This window comes from Cupressus sempervirens, chromosome 1 (assembly GCF_028749045.1).
Source record: "Cupressus sempervirens isolate cs-2001-9-10 chromosome 1, ASM2874904v1, whole genome shotgun sequence".
In the NCBI taxonomy this organism is placed as follows: domain Eukaryota; kingdom Viridiplantae; phylum Streptophyta; class Pinopsida; order Cupressales; family Cupressaceae; genus Cupressus; species Cupressus sempervirens.
Genome location: NC_143118.1, coordinates 794,114,027 through 794,133,870, shown reverse-complemented (window position 1 = coordinate 794,133,870; position 19,844 = coordinate 794,114,027). Strand labels below are relative to the sequence as shown.

Sequence of the window (19,844 nt, the reverse complement as noted above, 5' to 3'; positions counted from 1 at the left end):
TTACCCCTATTTGTCCTCGAGCTAAGGGACGTGGTCAAAAGAGGCCTTTTAAAGAAAGATTATCTGATTCAGGTTTTAACCGTTTTGAGGTGCTGGATAGTATGGTTCTAGAGGAGGGTATTCCTCCTCCTATCTCTTCTGATCCAGCTTGCCCAGATGAGAGATCTGTTCCTAATGATGCTTGTGGGGCATCTCAAGTTGTAGTATATCAGAATTGTGAGGCTCCTGTAGCTCTTGTGACAGCGGCTTTGGTGACTCCTGCAGTGTTGGAAGATGATGATGTTGTTTTGGCTGACTTGGTTAAGGATGTGCTACCATCAGGTAAGGGCAAGGGATCTCCTCTCCCCTTGGGGTTTTTGCCTCGACCCTTTAAGCGGGCTTCTTCTTCTCCCCCTCTAAGGAGTGGGCGCAAAACAGACCAAGAGAAGATTAAACTCACAGGAGATATATTGATTGAGTCTGGTTCAGTGAAACCTTTGGATTCTCATTTTCCCAAATCTACCCAATGATGATTATTCTCTCATGGAATCTAAGGGGGTTGAATAGCATCCCTAGACAAAAGGCTATTCATAACTTGGTGATTGATCATAGTCCTGATGTTTTTGGTATCCAAGAGACTAAGCTCTCTGTGGAGTCTATGGTCCAACATGCCTCTAGTATTTGGTCTCATGGCCAATGCCAGTGTGTTGGGGCAACAGGCAGTGCTGGTGGTTTAGCTATATTTTGGGATCCTCAAAAAATTTCTCCTCTTGGCTGGATGTCTTCTCACTTAGCTCTCTCTATGGTAGCTTCTGCTCTAGACTCGGGAGAGGTAATCATGGTTACTAATGTGTATGCACCTGTTGAGCTTGTGGGAAAGGAGGAACTTTGGAAACATATTCAATATGTTAGAAATTGTCATCCTTATCATCCTTGGGTGTTAGCAGGGGACTTCAATTCAATTTTAAGTCTGGAAGAGAAGCATGGTGGTTTGGCTAGATTGGGGCCTTCTTCTGCTCTTCTTTGGCAACACATATCTCTTTTGCATCTCTCTGATGTTAAGCCTTCTAATGGCCTCTATACCTGGAATAATCGCAGGACTGGTGTTGCTGCTATCTCAGAACGCCTGGATAGATTTCTTATTTCTTGCTTCTGGCTTAGTGGCACCCTTACTATCTCTTCAGAAATCCTTGATTGGAGGGGTTCAAATCATTGGCCAATCAAATTTTCCACTATAGGGGCTTATGTTCCGAAGCATCCTCCTTTTAAGTTTCAGTTGATGTGGCTTCGTGACTCCTCTCTTCATGATTTTGTTTTTTGTTGGTGGAAAGATGGTGCCCCTGCATATGGTACTGCAATGTTCTCATTTTCTAAAAGGCTTCAATATGTTAAAAGGCAGCTCAAGATATGGAATAGGGAATGCTTTGGGAATCTTCACTTTATGAAGAGGCTTGCTCAAGAAAATCTTGATGTCATCACAAGGGAGATTAGAGATCGAGGTTTCTCGGAGGATCTTGGCTAGGCTGAATCCCTTGCTTCTAGAGCTCTAGAAGAATGGGAACTTCGAGAGGAAATTTTTTGGAAGCAAAAGGCTCGAGTTGATTAGCTCCAGGAAGGTGATCGAAACACTGCCTTTTTCCATAAAACAGTGCAATCTCGTCAGAATCAGAGCACTATCTCTTCTTTGGTTAATTCTCAAGGTATCCAACTGAATTCCTTGCCAGCTTTGTTCCAGGAGGCTATTTCGTACTTCTCTACCCTCTTCTCTGAGGACTCTCCTCCTACTGATAATGAAGAAAATATTATTTTGTCCTGTATTCCTTCCCTTATCACTCAGGAAATGAATGATTATCTCATGCGTCCTATCTCTTTGGAAGAGCTGGAGGCGGTGGTCTTTGGCATGCCTAAGGGGAAGGCTCCTGGTCCTGATGGTTTTCCAGTTGAATTCTTTCAGGAATTTTGGGACATCATTAATCATGATTTGTTGGAGGTGGTTAAAGAATCCTATGCTAGCAAGCAGATGCTTCGAGCTTTGAACTCTACATTCTTGACTCTTATTCCTAAGAGAGAGGGTGCTAATCAATTGGAGTTTTTTAGACCAATTGCCTTATGTAATGTGGTTTACAAAGTTATTACTAAGCTGATTGCTGAGAGACTGAAAAGGTGGCTTCCCATTATTATCTCAGAAGAACAAGGTGGTTTTGTTGCCGGAAGACAAATTTTGGATGGGGTGGTTATTGCTACTGAGGCTATTCACTCTATGGCTACTTCAAGGGAGAGAGCCATGTTTGTTAAGCTGGATATGGCTAAGGCCTACGATAGAGTTAAATGGAGCTTCCTAAGGAGTATTCTTCTTTCTTTTGGATTTAGCTCTGACTGGGTGAGTTGGATTATGAGTTGCGTTACTTCTGCCTCTTTTTCTATTCTTATTAATGGTCAACCTTCACAACTATTTGGTGCTTCTAGAGGCCTCCGCCAGGGTGACCCTCTCTCCCCATATCTATTCATCATCATCGTTGAAGGCTTGGGAAGATTCATTAAGCATCAGGTGTCCCAGAAATCTATTCAAGGCTGGTGGTGGGGTAATGGATTACCTTCTCTTTCCCATCTTCAATTTGTTGATGATTATGCTCTTGCCGATCTTGCTAGGATCAAGGAAGTTGAAGCCTTTCGACATGCTTTGGACGTTTATTTGGCAGTTTCAGGCCAAAAAGTTAATGAGCACAAATCTTTCATTTACTTTTTTAACACTCCTGATTCTATTCAGCACAAGATTGTTGGTATCCTACAGTTTCAGATAGGTTCACTTCCTTTGACTTATCTTGGCATTCCTATTGCTGTTTCCAGGCAGCCATGTCTCTTTTGGCAAAATTTGATTACCAAGCTTCAGGATAAGGTAAATCATTGGACTCATAGATGGCTTTCTACTGCTGCCCGAGTTACTCTTCTTCAAGCTGTTATCCAAGCTCTTCCTACTTATAGAAGCATGGTTCATGCTGCACCTATTTACTTTCTCAAGGAGTTTGATGCTCTTTCTCGACAATTCCTTTGGAGTGGTAATTTGCATAGTACTAAATGGAGCTTGGTTAATTGGGCAACTGTTTGTAGGCCTAAAAAGGAGGGTGGTCTTGGTCTTCATTCTGCTCTATTGAGTAGACAAGCTTTGGCTGCTAAACTTTATTGGCGATGGTGCTCTGGACAACATCAACTTTGGGCTCGTATTATCACTCATAAATATTTTCATGGTGCTGATCCTTGCTCTATTTCTACACTTCCTCTTGAAGGTCGTGGCTCAATGGTTTGGCATACTTTGAAGATAGGTGTGATGTTGGTGAAGAGGGGTCTGTTCTGGATATGTAAAGGAGGTTCTCAGGCTTTGTTTTGGTCTGATGCTTGGGATGGATTCCCTTCCATTTTATCCATATACCCTCATCTTCAGCCTCTTTGTGACTCTTTTCTTACCGCTGGATGGGATAAAGTGGCTCATTACAAGACTCCTTATCAATTGGGACATGTTGTTGGTTATAGATGGAAGCATTCCTCTGATTGGCCTCCTGGAGGTACATACATGGATCGTCAGGAGCTTTCTCAAATTCTGGCCTCTAGAGAGTGTTCCTCTTTGCTTGGTCCAGATGTATTGGCTTGGGGCGGTACCTTGTCTGGTAAATATCATGTTTCTGCTGGGTATCAGAAGATAACTAGACAATTATTTGGGGATGCTGAGGTCCCTTGGTGGAAGCAAGTCTGGAATAAAGTTTCTTGGTCCAAGTGCAATTTTTTCATGTGGCTAGTGGCTCACAACCGTTGTCTTACCTGGGATAATCTTTGTAAATGTGGATTTCAGGGCCCCTCTTATTGTGTTTTGTGTGGTAATGGAGAGGAGTCTGTCTCCCATCTGTTCTTCCATTGCTCCTATTCTACTCAGATATGGCACCTTTGGTGGAGCGCTTGGGGTTGCTCTTGTCGGCATGCTTCCTCTTTGCCTGAGTTCTGGGCTCACTTGGGTAGTGCTCCCTCCAAATCTTCTTCTCTCCATGCTGCTTGGATTGCTGGCCCATCTTTCATGCTTTGGCATATCTGGTTGGAGAGGAATCGTCGCATATTCCAAGATGTTTGGCTTGGTGTTTTGCATCTTTGGTGGAAAATATCACATTCTCTCTAGGAAACTATTCTTGTGAAGTGTGAGCTTGATGGGGGTATGGATCCGGTTGATCTTGCTATCTATAATCGCCTCAATTTTCATCTGCAGGATGGGGTTGCAGCTCATAGGTTTCCTTCTATGTCCAGGCAGCTTCACCATCAGAGGAAGGGTTGGGTTAACCGGGATGGGCACTGGACTCCTCCTCCCTATGGAGTTCTAAAAATTAACACTGATGGTTCTTCTCGTGGGAATCCTGGTCCGGCTGGTATTGGCGGAGTGGCTTGTTGTAGTTCTGGGAATGTTAAATTTTTCTTCTCAATTCATAAGGATGATTATACTAACAATCTCATGGAAGCTCAGGCTATTTTATATGCTGTGGAACAGTGTTGCTTGTGGGGATGGAGTAAGATTATTTGTGAGTCTGATTCCTAGGTGGTGGTGAACATGCTTTCTTCGCAAGAGCTTGAGGATGTTAGTTGGCAGCTGGCCACTGTTGTTAAGCAGATTCTTTTCTTCTCTTCCTCTTTTCAGTTCATTCGGTTCAAGTATATTCTGCGAGAATGGAATAGACCTGCTGATTGTTTAGCCAAATGGGCTTCTAGTCATGATCCGGGTTGGAATATTAGGGATAGGGGGAAACTGTCCTTTGAGATGGTGCAAGAATTTGATGATCTTGTTGCTCAGGATTGAGCTCCTTGTTGAGCTCTCCTTGTTGTATTCCTTTCTGTCTTAATAAAATTTTACCCCTCTTTTTGCAAAAACATCTATTTTAATTATTCAATTTTCAAAAATAAAAATAAAAATAAAAAATCACATTCAAATTGTAAAACTATTATAATTTTTTAAAATAATATCTCATGATAATAAAATTTAAAAATACTATATAGTTATAAAGATTACCAAGTACCATAAATAATTGATTATTGCTTAAAACTAAAAGTAGAGTTGTCTTTATTTTCTTTAAAGTAGTATTGAGAAGTGCTAATAATAGATTGGCTTCTATCATTTAAAATACAAAAGTAATAAAAAAGGAGAGTCTATCTTAATTTATGATTTAAAAAGTGATAATTTTTTCATTAGAATGTAAGTTTTTTTTCTAATAAAAGTTTTCATAGGTTAGGATTTATGAAAGCGAGCTTCTTATAAATAGAGGAAGTGACTTATTTAGTCTAGTTCAAGTTGAGAATTCTAGCTCCAAAATTTAAGGGAGGTGGTGGTCTCGTGAAAATAATAACTTTAGCTTCTAAATATTATGCATTAGAAATGAGTAAAAAAATTAATTTCCTTCTAAAGCCATTTTTAACAAAATTCTAAAATTTAAATGTTTGACAAGTGGCAAAAACCCATCCTTAATTTGGTGGGGCAATTTCCAACCCCACCCCTTTTCACACACTTGCTAAAAATTATGGGATTCTAAATTTTAGGAGAAAATTCTAAATAATTCCATAACAAAACAAAATTTTGCTCATGAGATCACTCACTTCCTAGAAAACAGAGCTTAAGCCCCCCTCATGGAACCCTTTCCTTATATATATAATGCTAAAAAGTGATAATTTCCATAATAAAATATATATTTTTGTTATAAAGAGAACATAAGTTTTCTCCATTATATTCTATAAAAAGTAAGAAGGTAATAATATGAAATTTTAAATTATATCCAACAATTACTATAAAATTTTTGTATAACAATAATAGAAATTGCTATATCTAAATACCATGCAATGAATATTATGATGTATCTTGTAACATTAAAATTTCACTACTATTTCTTTCCTTCAACTTTGTGACATCATACATTGGCACCAAATAAAAGTATATTCTACATATACCACCATGCTTGCAATTCATCAACAACTATGATAATTTGAAGCAAACACATATGAAATGGATGAACCTTTACACCATGTCCCCATGTGTCTACTTAAAGATAAATTATACTTAATTTTAAGCATTGAGAGTACATTCCCATGCGAATATTTGACTAGCACTTGCACCATATGAGGTGCAAGGGAATAGATGATAGGCAATTTTTGTGCATGTTTTAACTTAAGTATATATGCCCAATTGTGTAAAATTAAACTAATTAACCAGATGATTTCCACCATGCACATCGTTTACCCCAATCAAAGAGTTTTCTTGGCTTCTGTAGTCAAGACATGAAAAATAGAGTTGTCCAATAGATAGGTTAGTCCACCACAAAATATTGTCATGGTAGATGGACCTAATAACCCAAGAAACAAGAAAATGAAAGGCATCTCATCCTGCTCAATTGGTGAAAATTCCACTAAAAACCACCATGCATGATCTTGCTTCTCAAATTTATAGGGAGCATCAAGTCCATTCTCATTTATTGTGACATTGAAAGATGCCTCTAAAACAAAGCCTTCTTGTCTCCCTTTCCATTTGTCATGCCTATATTGAAGCAAGAGTGATTTTCCTTTTAAAGCTTCAACATTTTCTGTTTTGTTCATAGGAAACCTGATGATTGGAATTGATAAACTATTAAGTTAAAAAAAAATGATTTAAAACTTTTATGTTTTACAGTTGCCTGCTTGATGGTTTAATATTTTGAGAACTATCAAGTGAAACCTTCATACATGTTGCTATGCAATCTTGGACATAGAATTCCTCTTCATCCCAAAGGAGGTATGAAAAATATTTCGATGACCAATTCTTAGAATCTCTCCACATAATTACAAACCTATAGATGTAATAAGAAGAGAAAATCAATGTAACATTACCTAAGGTTCTCATTTGTAGGAAAATAGTTCTTATCAAAGTTAGTGTAATAGCTCAAACTAAGGTTCTCATTTGTAGGAAAATAGTTATTATCGAAGTTAGTGTGATAGCTCAAATAAACCAAGTTTCTATTACACTATACATTTCATATTTCATAGAGGTGCTAATGAAAGATTCTAGATTTAAGTCATTAAATTTTGATAAAAAAGATTGAAAAGTAAAGCTTAGTACACCCAAAAAAACTAACCATTCAAGTAATAATTACTTACTAAAATTGAATTCAAAACAATTGAAAGATTCTTCAGAGGACTAATTTGAACATGTTCAATCATATCACATAGTAAACCAAATAATTATTACAATCTAAAACAAAACTAGATATTACTGGTGACAAGTTGTCTCTGAGAAGAACTCTTGGGTCTATTCAAAGGGCCTTGAAACACAAACTCACAAATCTTGAATATTAGTGCTTGCAACAGTTGTTCCATTAGTAGTAATCAATATATTGAATGAATAATTGATTCTTAACACTATACAAAATAGATAACTACCAAAATACTGACAATTAAAAATTCAATTCGAACTTCGTTCATACAAATACATTACATACATTTCAGTATGTGATTCTTTTCAAATTTATGTTATTTGAAATACACTAACACTATTTGTATGCAGAAGTTCAACACATGACAAGATTTATACATAGTTTTTAGGAAAATTTAAAATAATTTTAAAATATGATATTTTATTTTATTTATTATTTTAGAGATTTATGAGTCTTATATTATTTATTTTAACTTTTGTATTTTAATTTAATAAAATGGACAATTTATGTTAATCTTTTGATTATTTAATTTTTTATTTTTTTTATAGTTTTATTGCCAAAATTAAAATTAAAAAATATTTTTTCAACTAATACAACTTAGTTTTATTTCATATAAATGTATTTTATTTAGTATTCTAGAGATTTAGATATCTTATTATTATTTATTTTAATTCTGATATTTTTCTTTAATAAAAAAGATATTTTATTTTAATTATTTTATTTATTAACAAATAGAGAAAAAGTTTTGTACATTTTTTTAAAAATATTGAGAAAATATTTATTTAATTTTTAATATAAAGGAATCTTAAATTTAAGTTTGTTTGAATTATTTAAATAGATGATAGTTTTTTTTATGAAAATAAAAGGTTCTGATTTGTAGGAAAATAGTTCTTATTGAACTTAGCTCAAATAAACCAAGTGTCTTACAATATACTTTTCATATTTCATAGAGGTGCTAATGAAACATTCTACATACAAAGTCATTAAATCTTGATCAAAAAGTTTGAAAAGTAAAGGTTAGTACACCCAAAAAAACTAACCATTCAAGTAATAATTACTTGATAAAACTAAATCCAAAGCAATTGAAAGAATCTTCAGAGGACTAATTTGAACCTAAAATCATATAACAAAACAAATCCAACTTGACTTGCAGATTTTTAAAATTGTTATCAATGAACTCAAGAAAAAGAGCAGTGCCATCAGCAAAGTGGCTATTTATAAGCTCATCATCATTAGGAAGATACAAACCTCTAACTTTCGGAGAAAGAGTGTTATTCTAAGAATGTAGTATAAAGCTTCAGCAACAATAACAAATAAGGCAGGAGCCAATGGGCACCCTTGCCTGATGGACCGACCAAGAGGGAAAGGGTCAGAAAGAACTCCATTAATCTCAATTTGAGCACAAGCATCTTTAAGAAGAGTTTGAACATCATTACATAAATAAGGAGCAAAACCAAAAGTATGCAACATCATGATGATAAACTTCCACTCAACCCTATCATAAGCTTTCTCGAAGTCAAGGAGGAGCAAAGCAGCATTCTGATGAGAACATTTAGCCCAATCCATGGCTTCCCAAGTAGTAATAAGATTCTCTAGGATGTATCTGCCTTTAATAAAGCTCATTTGAGTATTACTAACAAACTTAGGGAGAATGTGAACCAATCTAAGGGCTAAAAATTTTGCTAATATTTTATAAGACACATTGAGGAGAGTAATAGGTCTCCAATTCTTAATAAGGGTCTTATCACCTTCCTTAGGAAGGAGTTTAATAATACCTTTGTTGATCTTAGGACTGAGGGAGCTAGTACATATGGCCTCATTATAAAGATCAAACATATCTTTGCTAATCCAACTAAGATTAGCCTTATAAAATTGAATAGGAAGCCCATCAAGCCTGGGGGCCTTGTCATCTTTAAGGGCTTTAATAGCCCCTTGGATTTCCTCAATAGAAATAGGGGTGGAGAGAAAATTGGCATCATCAGTATCTAGTTTAATAGGAAAAAGAGGTCTACATTTGGATCTAATCTCATCAGCCTCCATGGAATTCTCAGATGAGAAAAGCTTACTATAGTACTCAGCAAAGGCCAAGGAAATGCATTCAGGGTCTAAAATTTTCTGATTATTAATAACAAGCTTATCAATAGACTCTTTAATTTTTTTTTGCTTGAGAAGATTAAAGAAAAATTTAGACCCACGATCCTCATGCTGGAGCCAGTTAACCCTTGATCTAATTTTAGCTCCTTGAATTTTGGTTTGTTGGTGTTTGCTTAGGGCATCTTTGGTGGCAATCACCTAGTTCAGGAGATCCTGATTAGAAGGGTCAGCCTGAATATTATACTCAGCGATTTGAAGATTATAGCAAAGCCGTTTTTTAGTGAATCTATAATCTTTGGCACATTTTTGGCCAATGGTTTGAAGAAAACCTTTCCAAGCTAGAAGGTTAGCCTTCCACTTGTCAATCATGATCATGGAGGACTCTTTAAGATTATAGAAGTTGATGTTTCTGATGATTTGAATGGCACAAAGAACATCATCATCCTGAAGAAGATTAGTGTTCAACAATAATTTAGGATAGGCGGGCTTCTAACAAATTGGCAAAGAGTTGATACTAATACGGATGAAAATAAGATGATGATCAGGTAGGCTGGCAGCCGTGACCAGGACAATGTTACCTGTATTATTAGGAATAAAAGAAAAGAAGTCTTTGTTGCCATAGAAACAATCTAATCTAGAATATATCCTAGCTTGACCTTGCTAGAAATTACACCAAGTGTGCCATATTCCAGAATGAGTATCCTTATTATTCATAAGAGGATCAAAAAAATTCTTTGACTTAATAAATTTAGACCAATGCAGATTTTCATAATCTTTCCATTTGAAAGGATTGCCACCAGACTTATCATTTTGGTACTCCACCATGTTGAAGTCTCCCCCAAAAAACCAAGGTATATCAGGGAGAGCGGATAACCAATTCCAAAGGGAGATTCTAGCTTTAGTATCATTAGGAGCATAAATAGAGCAAAAACCAATAGGTTTATTATTAATGTTCACAATAAACTAGAAAGCCCTTTGACAGGGAGAAACACCACTATCAGAGATGAGCGTACCCCATTTGGGATGGACAAGGACAAAAATTCCATCTTTACCCTTGCTGTGTTTAGAGTAAAACTTAATAGCATATTTCCAAATAAAATTAAGGTTAGTTTCAAGAGTGAAACCAGTAGCTTTAATCTATTACATCATAAACAGATCAATAGAGCTAAAAGAATTTAAAACACGCTTAACAACATACTTCCTATCCGAAGACTCGAGCCCACTAACATTCCAAGATAAACAATTCATTGGGACACATTGAAAGGGGTTTGGCAGGCATTTTCAATATTCATTATGGGATTACTAGGATTATCCCTAGATTTCTTGCTTGCAGGTTTATTTTTAGACCCCGGTGGCCTTCCACGCCTTTTTGTAGATAAGGTATCTAGCTTAGGAGATTCATCAAAATCATACAACTCCATATCCATATTAAGCTCATTCTAAGGTGACTTAGAAGAAGGAATAACGTCCAAAATATAATCATCATCTATTTCCTTAAAAAAATTTGGTGGTAACTTAGGACGGTTCAAATCGGGTTTGACAACTTCAGTAGTCAAAGCAGGAAACTCAATCATGTCAACACTCAGAGGAGGAATAATGGAAAGAAAAGTATCAGATAAATCTTTAAGGTTCAAGGGCTTAGGGTTACCCAAGGTAATCCCCTTCCTCTTCTTCCTGTTCCTAACCAACGTAAAGCCTTCATCAATATCAGGCCCCAACACTCTTTCTGGAGGAGGTAATAGAGGCAAAGCGAGAGCAATATGGGTATTACCAGAGGATTCTAGAATTTTCTTAGCAAGTTGGCCTTGAGAAGATGAAACAATAGAGGGGTTAACTGGCACTATGGGGTTAGGAGGAGGAATAGGGCTATTGGTGGGTTTAGCAGAAGATTTGATAATGAGGGGGCAATCTCTTCTCCGATGACCTTCTTTCCTACACCAAACATTCAGGCCCCCTAAAACTTCAATAGGGAAAACAAAATTTTCATTAAGCACATTAATATTAATCTCAATAGGAATTTCTCTGTCGAGGAGAAGCGAGATAAGAACCCTAGCATCCATGTGCGAAACAAGTCTAATTGTTTCATCCATTCAGACAATCTTGCCCAGATTTTCCAATAAATGAGGTAAAAAACACCAAAGAAAGGGAGGGATATTCTTCACAAGGATCCATCTAGGAGCTAAAAGAGCCAAAACTTCCTCATGGACGACTTCAGGGGTCCAAGCCAAAGCACGGAAGGAGGTCAATCCAACCACCCAGTATTATTTTTTAAGGACCTCTTGTTGGGCCTCATGATTAGCAAAAAATATAACAAATAAGCCTTTTTGAATTTGTTTGCAAACTGAAATGTGAAACCCTAACTTTATATTCCAAAAATTATGAAACCAGTCATCCAAAAACTTGTGTGGAGGGCACTTATCAATTTTAACCAAATCTGTTTTATTTCATACAAATCTATTTAATTTATTATTCTAAAAATTTAGGTATCTTATTATTATTTATTTTAATTTTGATACTTTTCTTTAATAAAAAAAATATTTTATTTTGATTTTATTGTTTATTAACAAATAGAGAAAAAGTTTTGTACATTTTTAAAAAATATTGAGAAAATATATATTTAATTTTTAATATAAAAGAATCTTAAATTTAAGTCTATTTGAGTTATTTAAATAGATGATAGTTTTTCTTTTGATGAAAATAAAAGGTTCTCGTTTGTAGGAAAATAGTTTATATCAAAGTTAGCTCAAATAAACCAAGTGTTTATTACAATATACTTTTCATATTTCATAGACGTGCTAATGAAACATTCTACATACAAAGCCATTAAATGTTGATCAAAAAGTTCGAAAAGTAAATGTTATTACACCCCAAAAATCTAAAGATTCAAGTAATAATTACTTACTAAAACTAAATTCAAAATAATTGCAAGATTTTTCAGAGGACCAATTTGAACCTGAAATCATATCAAAAAGTAAACCAAAAAATTAATACAATCTAAAACACAACTAGATATTACTGGGTGACAAGTTGTCTCTGACAAAAACTCTTGGGTCTATTCAAAGGGCCTTGAAACACAAACTCACAAATCTTGAATATTAGTGCTTGCAACAACTGTTTCATTAGTAGTAATCAATATATTGAATGGACAATTGATTCTTAACACTATACAAAATAGACAACTACTAAAATACTGACAATTAAAAATCTAATTCGATCTTTATTCATACAAATACATAACATACATTTCATTATGCAAGTCTTGTCAAATTTGTGTTATTTGAAATACTCTAACGCTATATTTATATGCAGAAGTTCAACACATGACAAGATTTATACATAGTTTTAGGAAATTTTAAAAAATTAAAAATATATATATGATATTTTGTTTTATTTATTATTTTAGAGATTTAGGAGTCTTATATTATTTATTCTAACTTTTGTATTTTTATTTCATAAAATAGACAATTTATATTGATCTTTTGATTATAAAATATAAATATAAATTTTAGTTTTATTGTCAAAATTAAAATTAAAATAATATATTTTCAATTAATACAACATACAAATCTACTTTATTTAGTATTCTACAGATTTAGATATCTTATTATTATTTATTTTAATTTTGATATTTTTCTTTAATAACAAAGATATTTTATTTTGATTATTTTATTTATTAACAAATAAAGAAAATTTTTAGTGCATTTTAAAAAAATATTGAGAAAAAATATATTTAATTTTTAATATAAAATAATCTTTAATGTAAGTTTGTTTGAATTATTTAAATAGATGATATTTTTTTTTTTTATGAAAATAAAATATTGTGAAACTATTTACTTAATTGTTCATATAAAAAGTAATCTTAAATTTAGTGAATAAAGTTTTTCAAATATTATTATAATTTGTCTTTTTAAATATGAAGATATTATCATCACATTTAATTTTTTTCTATTTTATTCATTCAAGCATATTATTTTAATTAGAATGAGATTTTTTTACAATTTTAATACTTTATGTATTAATACGTATCTTTTTCACCTCAAAAAATGTTAGTTTAAGTTTTAAAGAATTAATTTTTATCTATTCTACTATTATTTTATACGATATTATTGTTTATTTTAATTTTCAAAATGACTAATGAAAAAGATAAATTTAAAAACGACAAGATACCTTTTCTATTAATAAAAATCTTATGTTGGTTTTTTCATTAACTAAATACATGATATTTATTTTTTATGGTAATAAAAATACTAAAATAATCTTTACGTTTGTTTTTTGTTAAAAAGGTAATCTTACTTTAGTATACTAAGTTTTTTTTAATTAATTAAATAGATGATTTTTTTTTTTATAAGAATAAGAATTTAGAGAAAATATTTATTTGATTCTTAATATGAAAAGTAATTTTAAATTAATTATTTAAAGTCTTGAAGATATTATTAAAATTTATTCTCTTCAAATGTTATCATTGCATTTATATAAATTTTATTTTATTCACTCAAGAATATTATTATTTTTAATTAATAAAAAAGAAAATTTGTAATAAACATTTTAATTAATAAGAAATTATTATTTTTCACTTTTATTGTTAAAAGAACAATTAAATTAAAGAAGGAATAAATTTCTAATATATAATTTATCCAAAAAACATACATATCTTTTTTAGCTAAAAAATATAATTTTTAGGTTTTATACAATTAATTTTATCCATTTTCTATAATCTTATTTTAATTTTCAAAATGATTAATAATAAAGATAATCATAATAATGAATTTACCTATTAAAAAATATTGAAGAGTTTTTTCAAATAAAATTTAAAATATATAATGTTGGATATCATTTTCATAATGCAAATAGATTTTTCAACTACCGCAAAATGATTTTATGGGTTTATAAAGGTTGTGTTGTGGCATTTAAAGCAGTTTCACAATGCGAGACAAAATTTTCGGGCAAAACATGTAAGGGCAATCCCACATTAAAAGTCTATTGACCAATTAATGGAAAAGATAAATCAAAATCTTTTCCAATTTTCATGGAGCAACTATTGATTAAAAATGAAAAATACGCTGGGAAGGAAAGTGGGGGGTTGGAATAAACAACGACTGTTTATTGCAAAAAATAACACAAAATCATACATGGCACCACAAATTGATTTCCCTCTTTTTTTCCCATTTTTTCTTTCTAAATTTTAATATTAATAATTTTATTCAAACATGTTATTTATGATGGCTGCTAAAATATAAGCAACAAAATATAATGACCATGAGGCCATTAGCTCCACAATTTGTTCCTTAAAAAAATTGAGCACTTGTTGCTTGCCAAAATAAGCTGAGGGCAAGTACCCATGCGACTGCTAAGGTAGGGGTCGCATGGGAGGGGCTTGGGCTCTATTTTTGTTGAGCAAGTTACCCCATGATAATTTTTTAAGAGGACTACAAGTTTATTTGGAATTTACTCCTATAAATAGGAGCTTCAACTTTTTAGCCCCATTAATTTGACCGGTGAAAATGGGACGGGGCTAGAAATAGCCCCACCAGCTTAGGGAAGAAATCTCCCACTTGTCAAAACCTACTATTCATTTTTTCTCACCAAAATGATATAAACCCACTAAAGAAATTTATAAAGAAATTATATTTTTTAGTTTTAAAATTAGTAGTTAATTTTTTGAAGCTATTTCACATATAGAATTCAAGGGACCACTTCCTTTTAGATATTCCTAAAAATTCTCAAGGGCACTCACTCTATTTTCAAGGAAGCAGGTGCCCATGCGACCCTAGCCTAAGTTTATTTTGGCTAGCAACTATAGCAACTAATGTTCAACATTTCTAACAACAATTTGTGGAGCAGGTAGCCCCATGCTTATTGATTTTTGTTGCTGCTTATTTTTCTGGCAGACTTAAATAGAATGTTAAATACAATTCTAATAATAAATCTTGTAAAAAAATGTATTGAGAAAAAATAAGAAAGATAAATGAGAGGGAAAATATTTTGTGGAGCCATCCATCATTTTTTTCAATCAGTAGCGGCTGCTTATTTCAGCCCCCTCTTTTTTCCAGTGCTTATTTATAAATTTTAAGTCGTGGTTGCTCCACAAAAGTAGGGAAAGATTCCAAATTATCCCTTTCCGTGATTGGAAAATGTATGGGAACACTGAGCTGTATAAATTTAAGCACAAAGCACACTTTTGTAGCCACATAAGGACATGGGGTAAGCAGCTGCAGGAGACCTGCTACTCTTTTGTCTTATAGAAAAAGAACAAGTCCACATAGTTGAAAATGCACTTATCAAAAGGTATATTATGATGAACGAGTTAAGAACTTATGATTCAATGTTGTTCCACTTGATGCAATTAAGAGTTGTATCTAAACAATCTTGATTTTAGGGAAGCCGGGAAAACTATTAAAAGTCCAGTGGAAAAGACCCAAATACCATGATTGGAGTATTTCAGTCAAGTTAGCTAATATTCAAATTTCAAAGGACATAAAACATGTATACTCGGGAATTCAATGCATGGGAACCCAATAGGGGAAAAACATATTAAAGGTTTGAGTGGACATTTGGAAATATAAAATATGTTGGTACAATTGATTGAAGAGTTTAATTTGGGCCTATAATGAGTATAAATGTGAAGAGGTCGGTACAAGGTTGGAATATACATCAGTGCACTTGAAAACAAATGCTATCACTTTATTGCCCAGGTTGCTCCTTTGTTTAACTGATGTCTTCTTTTCTTTGCTTTCAGGTGCATATAAGCAGCAGAGATCCCCTAATTTTTTTTTCTGGTTGTCCCGAAATCTCTTTACCAATCTGAAAGTATAATAAATGCTCGGTATAATAACTATGGATATCAAAGGAGGTTAGTTGTTGAGGCAGAGAACTAATTAGTCCAGTCAGCAATTAATGCTTACATATTACAATAGTAAGCTAACAAAAGATAGAAAAATGAGGGTTTATGCATTAAAATAAAAAATTTCTAGATTTTATTATATGTGGGATCAATCATGTCATAAATGGCGATGAGTTTATGGACAAATTATTTTCTTACTAGTAGCCTCTCCACTACTTTGCACGGAAATTGTTGAAGAGTCTAAGATTTAATGATGCAGATTCATTAGGACAATCAGATGTCGTGGCAGTTTCTTAGTATGAATCTGTAGATTATTATTCTTCCATGGTTGTCATATACCACCTTATTCACATTCTAACACAATATTAAATCATTGGTTCTAAATTGTCTGTTTTTAGAAGGCCTAGAAAACAATTCTTAAAACCCTTTCTCCAACAATGCACTCCTTGATTGAGATCATTTTAAATCATCTATAATAAAACTTTTTTTGTCTCCTAGCAGGAATATATATTTATTGGTCTAGGTCCAAGGAAAACATCAATGATTACATTTTATACCTTCAATATTACTTCAGACGAGTGATTGTCTAGATTGACAAATCGGATTATCACGGAAAGGCATAGAATAGAGTTTTAGACCATTTTATAAATCTAAAATCAGAGATCCGTCTCCTCTTCTTATTGTTCTTACTCTTGTTGCACATTTGTATTGGTTCAAGTTGTTGTCTTATTTAATTTCTTGGGATGTGACTCTTCCATAAATAAATAAAATTAATATCTTGATCATCTTCCTAATTTCTTAGGATTTAGAAGATGCATCTTTATGAGAGAAATGAGGTTAAAGTTAGACCCCTCATTATTTCTATAAATGTACTTCTAATGAAGAACTTTTTAACAAGCATAAAAACATACTAAATAAAAATAAAGGCTTCCCAGAGTTCCATACTTTGAGAAAAGAGGTTGCACCTCATTGTTTTCATGATGTATTTCAAATGATTTTTTTCAAATAAGACAATAATAATATCTTATATGAACGTTCAAAGAGGCTTTCCAAAGATCCATGACTTGAACATCGAGAATGCTTCGCTAGGCTTATATTCAGGTGCTGTGTGTCCAGCTCCCTATAAAACATGTTCCATTATTAGCTCTTTAGAATCTTAAACAAATCAACTATCTCTTATTTCAAAAAAAGTTTTTCTTTCGATGCAAATTGGATTAGATCATTCACCTTCACAGTGGCAAATGTTAGGTTGTGATCATATGTTCTTGTATATCTAGACACCAAAAAAGCAAGCATCATTATTTCTTTCTATAAATAATTAATAAATAAACAACCATAATTTTTCACATGCCACAAACTTAAATCTTTCCTTTTATCAGTATTGAACAGAAAGTAACCAACTTTATATTAAGTCCATCTTTAAAAACCTCTGTAGTCTTACCCAGCAACCTGGCCATCTACAAACCAAGACCTCCATCCCTCAACTATTGAATACCCTAATGATCTCATCCATGCCTCAGTTCCAACGTATGGCATAACCATATCATGATCACCGCTATTAAGACATTTTAATACATTAATGATTAAAGTCAATCTTAACTGCACTGGTGAGTATTGAAATAACTGCAACCACAAGAAACTTCAAACTGGATGAATTGAAAACTCGAAAGCCTTATAATAAACATGACATTGTGTGAAAAGATTTTTTTTCATATGGTAGCACTTTACCTGTAGATCAAAGCACGATAACCTCTCTTGGTTAAATTTTTGTGATAGTTAATTACACTTTCAAGGTCACGTTTATATTTAAAACGAGGAGTACATCTTTTCCACACCCCTGTAACGTATTCCTATGAGGAAGTGAAGAGAAAGAAAGCAAGCACTGGTCATTAATTTCTCATTACATTGAAATATTTGAACATAAAATTATGATTTATAAAACAAGAAGAGTTCACAAAATTATAGATAATAGATTATGACACTAAAATATGTAGTTCAATGTGAGTCCACACGTGTTTGTGTAAACGATAAAACTTGTTCTTTTGCATTTTTTACTTAACATTATCTTCTACACGTCACTTATGTTTCTGCAAATATTTTCTATAAAAATGAAAAATGTTTTACCCTATGTAAAGTAGAAAGCAGATTTATTCTCTTTATTTGAATTGAAATGAGAAAAACAACCTTTTTTCCTCTATTTTTTATGAATGTTTCATCTATTTTTCGGACTTCTCTAGTCTAATTACACCTCATTTATGCTTTTGATTTGCCAAGTCAACCCTCATTCAAGTTGCACTACTCAAAATAAACGTGTGTTCTCTAAATCCATTTTTTATGCTTCTCCTGCATTAATAGTTTACTTCAAATTTTTGTAATTTACTAATTTTTTGCCGAGTCCCAAGTTCAAGTCAAAATGAGAAATGTAGACTTGCCATGTTTATTCATAGTCCAAAGTATTTGTACTATGCCTTGTGAATCCTCGGGCAGGTTTTATTGTGTGTAAATATACATACATAATACTTTGAACAACCGTGACTGTTATTCTAAAAATATACCATCATAATAATGCGTGGCTTTTGAGGATTTGTGCTGTGATTCTTGGACAGGTTTTATTGTATGTAAATAAACATACATAATACTTTGAACGATCGTTATCATAACAATGACAAATACTCTACAAGTATACTGTCATGAGAATGCATGTTGTGGAAGTATAAAGTGATTAATGACACCACTCTACTAAACTCTACTAAATACAGGACAATTACAAATGATTTAAAAGCAGTATATAAACTATACTACATAGTAAAAAGTCATAATATTTTATTAAGGGCAACTACATAGCCATAATATGGCAGCAAAAAGATATTGGAAATTATAATAATGTTAGAAAAGTAAGGCTTTATTTTAATAAAATCCCTTTAGTAACTTAAATTAGTAATTAGTACAAAGTTACTTTCTGTAGAAAAGTTAAAGTTTGACCAGATTACAAATTCTTATATATAAGCATTTGTGCAAACATGGTAAACTATCAATGATTAATAATAATACTGCATAATTTTTTGCATAATTTTTTGTTGTGTATATGATTAATTAGATTATTTTGTAAAATAGTTGCATGGGCATTTGTATACATATTTCTGGGAGTGTATTCTGTACTGAGCATTCAGTGGAGAACATCATAGTTGAGGACCTTAATTAAATTTTCTGATTTTTGTTTCGGTTTTTTCTTTGCATATCAGCTTGTTGTTTATTAAGCTTATTTCAATATGTAATCACTAATCAGTTTTGAACTTTGCTACAATGATTTTATGACATTTTAATTTGTTTACACAATTCTCAAAGTTAATGTTTGGTAGTAAACAGTATCACTGTTCTTGTTTTAAAAACTCAATGTCATTCTATAAAATATTCAACTATATATGTATACCCAAAGTACTTCATCTCTTGTTTTGGAAAAACAAGATTATCTGTAACTGGACCCGTCTCTATACAACCTTGTTATGTAATAATTTGTGTAAGATGATATCAGAACCAATGGTTAAAAAATATTTTCACACTTGCTTCCATCTTACAAATTCTCCTGACACAATCAAGGAGGAAGGATTTTCATGAATACATAGGCACAAACAGCATTGAACTTCTATTTGTTTTTCTTGCTCCTATATTACGTTGGAGGCTGGGATTATAATGCTAATAAAATGGCTTAACATTTTACTTTTCTA

General features: G+C 32.7%; 1 protein-coding gene across 2 annotated transcripts in view; it reads right to left on the bottom strand.

Moving 5' to 3' along the window:
* Positions 1 to 16,938: 16,938 nt before the first annotated feature.
* LOC149580260 (serine carboxypeptidase 1-like) overlaps positions 16,939 to 19,844 on the bottom strand; it is a 94,799-nt gene continuing 91,893 nt past the window's right edge. For both annotated transcript variants that reach the window (XM_089790135.1, XM_089790139.1), the window contains 4 exons: positions 17,848 to 17,969; positions 17,561 to 17,674; positions 17,347 to 17,392; positions 16,939 to 17,239 (listed from right to left, as the gene is read on the bottom strand). In XM_089790135.1, the coding sequence (XP_089646261.1) occupies positions 17,156 to 17,239; positions 17,347 to 17,392; positions 17,561 to 17,674; positions 17,848 to 17,969 (366 nt within the window). In that variant the 3' untranslated portion in view covers positions 16,939 to 17,155. The remainder of the gene's footprint in view (positions 17,240 to 17,346; positions 17,393 to 17,560; positions 17,675 to 17,847; positions 17,970 to 19,844) is intronic.